Genomic DNA, 11524 nt, shown 5'->3' with positions numbered 1-11524 from the left:
CCATATTTGTAGATTATGGTATATTGGCTGATATACCATAATGGCTATGCCAATAAAAAGTCTTAAATTGCATTATCCAATGATCTAGTTTTTAATAATTCATCTTATTACATCACTCGCAGCGCCCGTGGGCAACTGATGAAGCGAATCCTGTGTTCTGATTGGCTACCCGAGCGGGTAAGATGGTCCCATCTTGCCCGCTCGGGATTGCCCCTATTGATCCCGCGCATGAAAAAAAAAGTAGAATTAGAACTGCGTTCGAAATTCTTGGAAAATTTCAGCGATGGAAACGCTAAAAGTGGCAGAAGATAGTCAAAACAAAGAAAACAGAAACGACTCTCGTGAGTTTGTTCGCTAGAAACACAGCTGGCTTTCTTTCTCGGCTCTCGAAGTAAACAAGTTACTCCAAATTCTTATTAAAGCAAAATCTCATTTGCGATATAATAAATCCTTTATTCACCAAGCTTGTTCGGTCAAGATAGCTACATATTAGCCGAGTTCTTTTTTCGCATTTTTATGGATCCAGACTTCGTCTCGGTCCATAAAAATGCAAAAAAAGAACTCGGCCAATATTCAGCCATCTTGACCTTACCTTTGGTCAAATAACGCATATATATTCACCTTTAATAACAGCGGTAACGATACGTTTTTCTCACTAACTGGTCTTTCGCGGGGAACACAACACTAACAATGGAGGGGGAGTAGCTCGGTGGAGACAACTTGGCAGTGGGAACGGAAACTCGTCACGATTCCCTGGCACTAAAAGATCTGCTCCCAGAGAACTTGTACGGAGGTCAACAATTAGCTAGCGGTTGCAATAACTTTACAGTCGTGGTACTCTGACGTGAACCATGCCGGAGCCAAGTTGTAATCGCAGAATGTAATCAAAAAAGCTTTACAAGGTACTTGCTTAAGTATCAACGGGTGCAAGGCAGTATTTTACACAGATTGCTTTATTTGAATGAGGTCACAAAGAGAGGAAAATGTCTCATTGAAGTTAAGCGATTCCTACTTAAACAGTACAGTTGTTTCTGCGACGGAAAAACTTTAAAACTAAGATAGCGCATTGCAACGTTAAATATATATTTATTATATACTAAAACAGTAAATAGCGTTGAAGACGCGCTCTGATTGGTTACTACTAATTCTTGGGGCAATTTTTTCCCTTTGTTTCCGTCTTTTCTTTTTTCCCTTCTCTCGCCTACTTGTCATTGTGTACTTTTTTGCTTTTCGGTATTTGTTAATTATGCTTCTTTGTTACGTGTTGTATGTAAATTTAGTTAGATCTATTTGCTGTATCGCCCCTTTTATGCCACCAGAGTTTTTTTGTGCCTATGCCTGGTTCATTTATAATCGCAGACGATCGCAGACGATCGCAGGTGATCACACGATCGCTGAAACCACTCAACCGAATATCGCGAATCGCATGTTTGCATCTGATCGCAGCTGATCGCAGCCGATCGCAGCGATCATGGACGCCGAGGACTCTGGACTTTTAATAGGTGTTGACATTCTGCTTCTGTCGTCTCTACTTAAACGGAGAATCGCTGCTAGGTCAAAGAAGGAACTTCGCTTCTGGATGCGGAAAAAACAATCGTATTTTCTAATTTCTTCCGTAAACTGTTCCGTGTCAATTTCACCATGCTTCCATCTTGTCAAAACACACACACGTGTAAAAGCTGATAAACAACTGGTTGTCGTGGTATCATGCCGCTTGTAGTGCTGCACGCTGGAAAATATAGCATTATGGGACAAATTCCAATCGCATGATCGCAGAACTTTGTTCACATATGATCGCACTAATAGAACATGGTTCTATTCCAGCGATTGCCTGCGCTCGCGATCGCACACGATCGATCGCAGAGCTGTTCACATATTGTTTGTGTTGTAATTGTTATTTTTTCGCTCTCGTAAGAATTTACTTTTTCCTTTCAGACTTTTGTAAAGCATTTGCCGAGGTAACGTTTCGTTTTGCTTCGAATTGGCCCTTGCCTGTTCACTACTTTTCTATTCACCTCCGAGCAACGCGCGCGGTATTTGCTCCCGAAAATATTGTAATCATTCCAGGAATAAACGAGTTCAAATTGATTTTTTGTGCTACGTTATTTCATTGTTTTAGTATATACTGAAGCAACTGTTCGCCTCAATGTTTGTGGCTAGCAGAGGACATTTACCTCGCCGCTTCGGTGAATAGTTGTAAAAGATTTACGGATCTTTAAGTCTGTTGCATGAAAAGAATTCATGGCGAATTAATCTCAACCTGAAGAAACAAAGTGTCATTCACAATGAAGCGCTTCGAGTTTAAAAGATCCCTATGAGATATGAATGTATCGAAACCACTCCCTTCTCCTGTTTCAGGCCTTGCAAATTCTGTGCATCTATTGGTAAGGAGCTCCTCAAACACGTTTACCCTTTCGTCTGGATGCTTCTGTTGATCAATCAGTATGAACTTCACTTTCTTATTCATAGGCCAGGGTAATATTGCGTCATATTCACCTTTCAGTAACATAAGGGAAACCGAAAGGTGAGTGTTTTTGCCGCTGGAAATGCCATTAGGATGAATGCAAACTTTAACCTGGTAGCCATAACTCTCTGTTTCAGCTTTTGTGTAGAATGGATCACTTTCTACCACGTCTCTTTTTCCGGTCTTTGCTCGTCTCAACTTCTTACGAAAACCGCCAATTTTCCAGGGGTACACTTTCCTTTGTAAGAGATCCGTTGCCTCTTGTAACTTATACGTAGTCTCAGTAAGGTTTAACTTTGTAGCGACTAAATCTCTTTGTGTGTCATTCCATCTACTTTCTGTTTCGTCTAATTTTGCACAAGCTAAATGCAAGTGGGCTTTGACGTCAGATTGAAGATGAGAATCCACACGTCGTCGCTCAATCTGAAAGAAATTTTTACACAGTATTTATTTGAAGTTACTTGTTATCCGTCTGATGAAATTCGAGTTCTCGTCTTAACAGTTTTTTTAAGCTAACAGTTCGAGCTTTCCCTCTTTCTTGGAATTATCCAACAGAATTCAGTTGACAAACAATGTCAGCGATTCCAGAATAACTTTTCAACTCTATTTTGACGCCTTGTTGCCTGTAATTGTACAACGTCGAATAAGGAAAACGGTGTAATGAAGTATAATGCAATTCATTTTTGAAAAATTTATTCTTAGGACAAATGCTGGGAAACAGTTTTAACCAAAGAACCAAGACATAACAATGCTATAAAAGCCCTGTCACTTGTTCTTGTCATGCTACACTATAATTTTTGTACAAGCCAGTATAGCTTTGGTCTTAGTTTTGCATGCCTTACTTAAACCTTTTGGCAGATAAAATCTGAGATTAGTCAAGTGCGGTGTTTTTATTTTTAATAAGGCAATAGCCCCCCTATTATTGCATGCAGAAACACACCATAATTTCACACCCCAGATGTTTATACGGACAAGGGATTTCAGTCAGTGGGCATTCTTCTTTAATGTGGGTTGAGACCTGAAAAATAAAAAGAGTCCATGAAATGAATATGTAAGACTGACGCCAATGGACAGGATAGAATTTTATCTGAATGCAAACTCAAATTTAAATCGACTCAACTCGTATAATTCCCTGTTAACTCATGCTTATGATTATCATTGTACTTAAGTTTAAACTAAATGATTGGATTGCGTAGGTGAAAGTTAATGTTAACTGAACTTGTCGAGCCGCCTCACTGGCGTGATATCTTATGGATAAATCAAACATACTGTGTTGTATGGCACATCAATAAGCCGTCTGTACGTTGTTTCAATATGTTATAAGATCAGAGGATGGTTTAGGTGAGAGCGAAGTGGATCTCAGTATACCGAATCAGTGAACAGTTAATATTTCGACCATTTTCCAAACGTCAATCTGTTTTTCTGATTTAAAATTTACATTAAAAGGTGCAAATTTTCTAAATATATCCTGAGTTTAAAAATACCGACATTTTGTTTTTTCATTTAGTTTTCGCTTTGAAATCATTCGAAATGACTTCGAATACTCTTTTCTTAGGATTCCCATTGTCCTTGGGACTTTCACTAGTAGTGTAAGTGTGAACTCGTTAATTTTTTATAAGTCGAGGATGTCGCATGCTGACTCCTACCCAGAATGCTGTTGAGTCGCTATCGTAACAGTCACCGTCGCTGTCATCGTCATCGCTGTCATTTGAACAAGTCTTCAAAGGTCAAACAGATGAGGCACTCAGCCGTTTCAAATTTGTGGCAAAGCATTTTTGCCCTCCGACTTAAAATTTCAGTAACTTTTCAATTGCTGCAGAACTACTTTAACTATTATCCTCATACTCAAAATTGCGTTCGTTGTTGTCATCGTCGTTTTTGTCACCTTCAACGTCATCGTCGTCATCTTTATCGTCATCGTTCTCGTCATTTTTAACATCGACGTCATCACTGGTACTGTTTTCGTTATTCTCATTGTCATCGTCATTTTTTGGATTTGTTTGAGCAAATGATGGGTTGTGTTAAACCTGTGTGAAACACGTAACATTATGTCAAAAATTACTGCTGTGAAGGCCCTAATTCAGTACACATAAAAATGGACCGAAACAATAAGAATTACCATTTCTTTGGGAATTGAACTGTCACATTTTGTACACGTCACTGGACACTTGTTACACTGTGGTACATGATACTGAAAAAGAAAATCCCATCACTTTCCATAATGAAAATAGTTTTTCTACATTAAACTCATTTGGGTTTCAAAGGTAAAAGAACATTATTAGTCAGTCTATACCAGTGGCCCATTCAGCCAGAGCTTAATTTTACTCACTAAACCATAAGAAACCTCAGAAATGCGACCTTAACTCTTGTTTGTGTAAGAGAGGTGCGTCTGAACTGTTTAGTAAAGATCGAGATCTAGAAATCTCAGATTTGTGTCTCTCAAGACACGACTGTATTTCCGTTTCCAAAACCGACTAAAAGAGGCAAAAAAGTGAGAACACGTTTGGCAACTCCACTCTTTTGCTAACAGATCGTTGTAATTGCCATCAATCTCTCACTCCTATTTTGATAATAGGGACCTTAAGAAACCACGACGGCGACGGCAACGAGGACGTGGAAAAACAAGAGATCTAATTGGCAGAACAATAGCTCAGCACGTGCGTTTTGAAACTTTGTACATTTCTTAGCCGTCCTATGCCAAACAACAACGTGAAATCGCCAAAATTTGCGTCGTCTGCGAACTGAAACCGCCACGGCAAATTATTTTAATTTCCATTTGGAACTCAACGGCTACTTTATACGTCATGCTGAAGTTTAGCTGTGGCGCTATAATGAGACAGTAAGCCCCTGCAGCCATTTTTGAAATTCTAACTAAGAGCAGAAATTCATTTTTTAATCGAAGTCTTCCTTGGCGTCGCCGTCGTGGTTTCTTAAAGTCCCTAATATCAGCAATTGTGCGGTTATAATGTTACGTCCCCTCACGTCGTCTTTAACTAGGGCATGATATTACCCAGCTCAAAAGCCAATGATTTTACCGTGCCTGCATCTTCTTAAGCTGTTCTCCTACACAATTATGTGGTACACATTTTCTCTTAAAAGTACCATAATAATGATAAGTGTGTAAATTATTCGACTATTTCATGATTGTGAAAGAAAATAAATAAGTCAAGGCCGTGAAGTAGATACAAATGTCCGAGCTTCTTTTACCTCCATCTGACAATGTGGGTATGGCTCACCGCAATATGAGCAGTTGATGATCCTCCACTGACACATGTTGGTCACATGGTCTTGGAGACGTCTTCTTTGGAGTGTCACGTCACAATTTTTGTTGGTGCACGATACAATATAGAAATCACAATTTGACTGGTGATTCTGTTGAACAGATAAGATAATGTGGCTTCAGTTGCGGTTTCTTTATTGCTCTTTTTACCAGTGAGGGGAATTTGGTCCAAAATCCTACCTCGCTATTCCTTAGTTCACCTGTCCAAACGCATCCTACACTGGAACATCTGATGGGTAGGGAAAGAATCGTTCTTTTTGTGGCTGCATCAGAAAATACATCCTTAAAAACAAAATCAACGGAGAGAGAGCTAAACTTAAAATAAGGCCAAAAATAACTCATTTAACCAAACAACAATACCTTATGTATGTCTGTTTATCATGCGTCTGGATTACACCAATATCAACCATTGTAAATTTTGTATCTGTTTACAATATGCAATGTTAAGTGTTTTATTAAGATACTAAATTGTATTTCTTTATTAGTGCTATTATAAAAGTTGTTCCAAGGAAAAGGCATGAGCTGAGTTCATTAAGTTTATGTTCAAAGTCAACCGGTTGCAAACGCGCAAAAACATAATAGACATATCAAGAAACGTTAGCGTAACCCATATTTCATTTTCGCCAATAACCTAAAAAGGTTTTTAGCCAAAACCAAATTCTGGCGAAATGGTTCAAATTTTGACCCACCAAAGATTGACGTCATCATGCAGGACAGTATCTTAACAACTTCCGCTTGTGGAGTACCGTATTTATTCACTTAAAAGGTTCCCCATTTTTTCAAGAAAATACCCTTTTTTGATCAAAATCTACTCAAAACTTGGGGTGCGTCTCATAACCGAGTATTTTCGCGCAACGAAATCTTAAGATCACAATTTTAGCAGAACTTACAGTTACAAATCAAAGACATGAAAAGAACACTAATTGTTGGTCATTAGCTTTTATAGATCTGGTGGTTCTAAAAAGAACTAGGGTGGCTCTGAAAAGAGCCGTCGTGGGACAGAGCTGAATAACGTATACGCATGCTCTAGGTTTTTTCGCGGAAACACGGATTTTGAATCATTCGCATGGTTGATTTCCTATTCTGTTGCTTTGAGGCGTCGTTTTCCTTGTCGCTTTTCTTTTACAGAACAACCTCCAAAAACTTGGTACACCCCCTAAAAATTTTCAAAAATTAATTTTCTCCTTAAAACCTCTGGAAATAGGAAAATGCCTTCGACGAAAACAGAGTTCTTCGGTTTTAAAAGTCAGCCCTTATTATTTTCCGCTAATTTCGCTAAATTTTAGACCTAGGACACTTGAGCCCGCGTTGTTGACCGCATACCCTCTGACGTAGCATTTCATTATTCAGCTTTGTCCTGTTTGTGGTGGTTCGGAAAGAACCGCCTCTTATACGGCAACAACCGTAACTAATCCCACACGAGCAGGGCTTTTTGGTCTGAGATGTAGCAAAGATCGCGTATAATCCAATCCTTTATTCCTATGAATTAAAAAGGAATACTGCTTTTAGAACACTGATCAACTTAAAAGATCAACAACAAAAGCAAACGTTTACTGCAAAATTATTAAAAGCAAACAAAGGTGCCTGGTAACATGATACCCATGACTACAAAACAATCGTTCAAACCATGTTTCAAATACCTAGAGTCGTGTTTGTGTCTCGCTCGAAATTAAAAGTTCCGTCTCTGAATAAACAATGTGGAGATAAAACCTACCTTTTTCGTCTATCCAGCCTTTTTTGTGCACTGAAACTTGCATCCTCTGTAGCGTGTTGATATTCAGCAGTCGAACTGGGAGTTTTTCTCTATTTGCTATTTGGCCAGAGCAACCGTGAAGTTGTGTTCTTCATTGTGTTCTTTCATAGTGTTCTATTATTGTGACTATCATTGTGATCACTTTTTCAGATACATCAAGTTGCCAAGTTTGGGGTGCGTCATATAACTGAGTATTTTCACAAAACTTTCCATTTGGGAACTTGGCTTAATTAAGTTGCCAAGTTTGGGGTGCGTCCTATAGGTAGTTACTAAAACAAGGAATTACCTGGAAAAAGCTGGAATGAGCCGGAATGAGCTGGAATGATCCAGAACGAGCTGGAATGACCAAGAATGACCAAGAATGACCCAAGAATGATCCATAAAAAGGATTTTCGATTGAATTTGTCTCCATATACTTGATTTTAACTTGCTAAACAAACTCTTTACGTCCTTCCGCCATTTTCTTAATGCTCCATTTTTCCCACTAAAATGCTCGGTCTCCCCCAAAAAAGTAACTAAAATGCTCGGATAATGCTCATTATACAAACGTTTTTTTAAATTAATTTGAAAGTTTACACTTACGTACAAGTGTTGCAAGTAACGACAACGTATACAGGTTTCTTTTTTCTTCGTGACCTGTGTAACTCACACGGGTCACGAAGAAAGCAAACATGGCCGCCTTTTGAGTCGCGAAAGGTAAAACTGCTGACTTGTCCTCAGTCTCCAGCTCCACTCAGCTGTATTTGGTTTTTTCGTGAATTAAAAGCGGGACTGAAAAAAGTTAATTATAATTTCTATTTTATTTTCTCGCAAAAAATTAGTTTTCCGGGAAAATCCCACTAAAATGCTCGAATAATGCTCAATGCTTTTGCCTCACTAAAATGCTCAAAAAAATGCTAGCATAATGTACAAAAGCCTACTCTTCCGCCATGATGCTGGAGATTTGGCGGGAAATATCCTATCCCCTGATGCATTGTATTCTGCCCCACGAAGTCATTCGCATTAGAATTATTTTATCGGGCTTCCTGTGGCTAATATCCCATCAGCCTTTTCGAACTGAGTGAGAAAATGGCGGAAGGACGTAGAGAGTTTGTTTAGCAAGTTAAAATCAAGTATATGGAGACAAATTCAATTGAAAATCATTTTTATGGATCATTCTTGGGTCATCCTTGGTCATTCTTGGTCATTCCAGCTCGTTCTGGATCATTCTAGCCTATTCCGGCTCATTCTAGCTCTTTCCAGGTAATTCCTTGTTTTAGTAACTACCGCGTCCTATAACCGAATAACTACGGTAATAAAACTGTAAAAATAGAATCTAATTTGCATAATTCGACAATTCTTTCGATTTTATTCAACAATTAAAATGACTCTATAAAATCTCTTCGTTCCGTGGAGCGTTTCCATAAGCTTTACAATCTATTTAAACAAGTTAAACTTGTTGTTCTTTGTAGACTAAAGAATATCTTATCGTTTCGGACCAAATTCTGCCTTTATAATTCTTTTATAATGTCTCATTTTAATTACTGTTCCTCCATATGGCATCACTGTTTTAAGTCTGATAGTAAAAAACTGGATAGGTTGCATGAACGAGCACTTCGTTACTTGTACAGTAATGGGTCTTTTCAAACCACAGGGGTCCAGACAAGCGACGAGTCTGGTTGTTTATTCGAAATGTAAAGGAATGTATGGGAGAATATTAAAGAGTCTTATTATCGTAAACTTATATCATGAGATGTCTGAGTTAAAGCTCAAAATAAATGTAAACCTACCTCACTTGCTGTGTATTGTCGTTTCTGTTGCTCTAAATGGCGAATTTGAGCGATTTGGTGGGTTTTGCGTCGACTTTTACTAACATTAAAAACCTGAGAGGGGTTAACAAGCTGCAAGTACCGAAACCTAATACGACTCGTTCTGGGAAAAACCTCAGAAAAGTACTTGGCGGCTATTACTTGGAACGATATCTCTGATTCTTTGAGATCCATAAGCACTTTGTCAACTTTAAAAAAGCAGCCCGATTGCTAAGGTTTTAGCTAATTCTCTATATTATCTTTCTAGTAATTATCTAGTCAATAATTAAATTTTATCCATTAGTAATTAAATTTAATTCAGCAATTGAACATTATCTATTTAGTAATTAGACTTTTTATTGCAAAAATAGCTATGTCATGTTATTTTAGGATCTACACTGTAAGTTTTTAAGGTTTGTTTTCTCGGCTTATTAGCATACTTTCCTTGCTAGGGGTCTAACCAACCCCATCAACCCGAGATTAAATAAAGTTTCATTCATTCCTTGTCATGGCATGTGCCATTTCTTTCATTCTAACAGGAGACAAAAAAGCGAAATCTCGAACACCCTGCTGTGGTATCACAATAGTCGGTTTGCACTTTACGTCATTGACGTCATATTGGTGGACGTAAACAGTAGATATATCATTAGCTTCTTTTGTTCGTCCACCAGCATTTGTTCCTTTCACCATTGTTACCCATGTCTCTAGAGATTGGTTGTAAACCACCTACAAGTGCTTGATACGCATATCTTGCTTAAATTAGCATAAATGAGAATCGATAGTATCCATGCGTGTCGATATTTACCCTTGTGATGAATATGGTATTCCTGCAATATGGACAACTTGTGGGTTGTCCTCCGTCTAACTGGCTGTTGGGAAAGTTTAATAAAAGTGAAATTATCAGTTAAACCAAGACGAAGCTGTTATATTCCTGCCAATATCAATAAAGCACTCTGAGTAATGAGGGGGAAGGTAGAAAACTTTAAACTGATGTCACGGACCGATAGAAAAGCGAATGGACAGCTTAATGGAGTTTTCTCAAGATTGAAAGGTTCTAACATTTTTTTGGTGATAGCACGAAGAAATTGACGCGTCTCATCGAGGTACAGATTTATAAAATAAAGTGAGAAAAAAGAGTGATCTTTCCAGACAAGAAAACGCCTGATCTTGTGCCGATTTGTGCGGCAGTGTAATGTGCAATAACATGGCGAGTCACCATGAGTAATTTATCTTCCTGCTCTCAAGTCACTTGATGGATTAGCGGCCTTTTCACTTTTAAATAAAGTCATGTCAGTGTCGTGGACAACGATTGTGTAGCTGTTGCATTTGATCAGACACATTCGATAACAACGAGTTGCCACAAACTTTTATGTCCTGTTATGGCAGCCATTTCTGAGCCAGTATCGAGTTAATAATGTGGGAATCGATATTCCTAGAGCCGTTTTTTCAACTCCTGTCGTCAAGTTATGTTTATCGGTTACACTCTCGGACCGAAAAAAGCATTGTACATCCTGGGATCTCTACCAAGGACAATTTCAAAAACTGCAGCGAATGTTGGATCTATTGAATGAAATCAACAGCTAAATCGTTTAAATTTGCCGTCGTTAGCCGTGGAAAATGCGGCTGACGATTTTAGAATAGGAAAAGTAAATAGCCCCGTGCTGAATACAAATACTAATGTATCATACTTTGATCAAAGGAACGAAAAAGCCTGAAGAAATGTCGATAAATACAAAAACAGCCTTTCAACGAGGCCGTACTAAATTTGTAACACAATTCGCACCTTGTAAGAGACCGCTCGAGGCAAGTTCCGCAAAATCGATGGCCGCAATCCGTTAGGACAGGATTCTTTAGTGCCAAGTAACATATGGGACACTGGTGATCTGTCTGGACTTGAGACACAAAGTCTTCATCGTAACCTCCGAAACTCCTATTCCTTGAAACCTCCGCCATTTTCAAGAGGGCTCAAATGTTAGGCCTCACGGGAAGATACCCCACCCATGGAAACTGTTGCCTAAAAATCTCAGACATGCATAGATTACATTACTTTGTAGGTACTGCCTAAGAAGAGGAACGCTGGCTCAAGCAGAGAGTTGTTTACATTAAAGTTGATGGCACGTAAAAGATCTCATGGCAGCCAGTTTTCTTGTAAAAATCAGCCACCAGCCAAAGAGAAGCAGAGAAAATATGCGAATTAGAAATAGGAAAAAGCAGCGTTGCAGTTCAAGTGTGCAACCTTT

At 38.6% G+C, this 11524-nt stretch overlaps 1 protein-coding gene across 3 annotated transcripts; it reads right to left on the bottom strand.

Annotated features, from left to right (window-relative positions):
* Positions 1-935: 935 nt before the first annotated feature.
* LOC111325221 (TNF receptor-associated factor 4) lies at positions 936-11270 on the bottom strand. Of its 3 annotated transcripts, XM_088724870.1 has the most exons (7): positions 11068-11270; positions 10090-10153; positions 5925-6026; positions 5672-5836; positions 4584-4655; positions 3405-3482; positions 936-2887 (listed from the first exon to the last, which is right to left on the bottom strand). In XM_088724870.1, exons 1-7 carry the CDS (start codon positions 11235-11237, stop codon positions 2240-2242), a joined length of 1299 nt encoding a protein of 432 aa, XP_088580996.1. In that variant the 5' UTR covers positions 11238-11270; the 3' UTR covers positions 936-2239. The 3 variants fall into 3 exon arrangements, with proteins under 3 accessions (XP_088580996.1, XP_022784723.1, XP_022784722.1); XM_022928988.2 differs by lacking the exons at positions 10090-10153; positions 11068-11270 and adding an exon at positions 7068-8636; XM_022928987.2 differs by lacking the exons at positions 10090-10153; positions 11068-11270 and adding an exon at positions 7459-8636 and having other exon boundaries at positions 5925-7223.
* Positions 11271-11524: the final 254 nt, after the last annotated feature.

This window comes from Stylophora pistillata, chromosome 6 (genome assembly GCF_964205215.1).
Source record: "Stylophora pistillata chromosome 6, jaStyPist1.2, whole genome shotgun sequence".
In the NCBI taxonomy this organism is placed as follows: Eukaryota; Metazoa; Cnidaria; class Anthozoa; order Scleractinia; family Pocilloporidae; genus Stylophora; species Stylophora pistillata.
The sequence above is the reverse complement of the archived record's forward strand: the minus strand, read 5'-3'. Positions and strand labels throughout refer to the sequence as shown.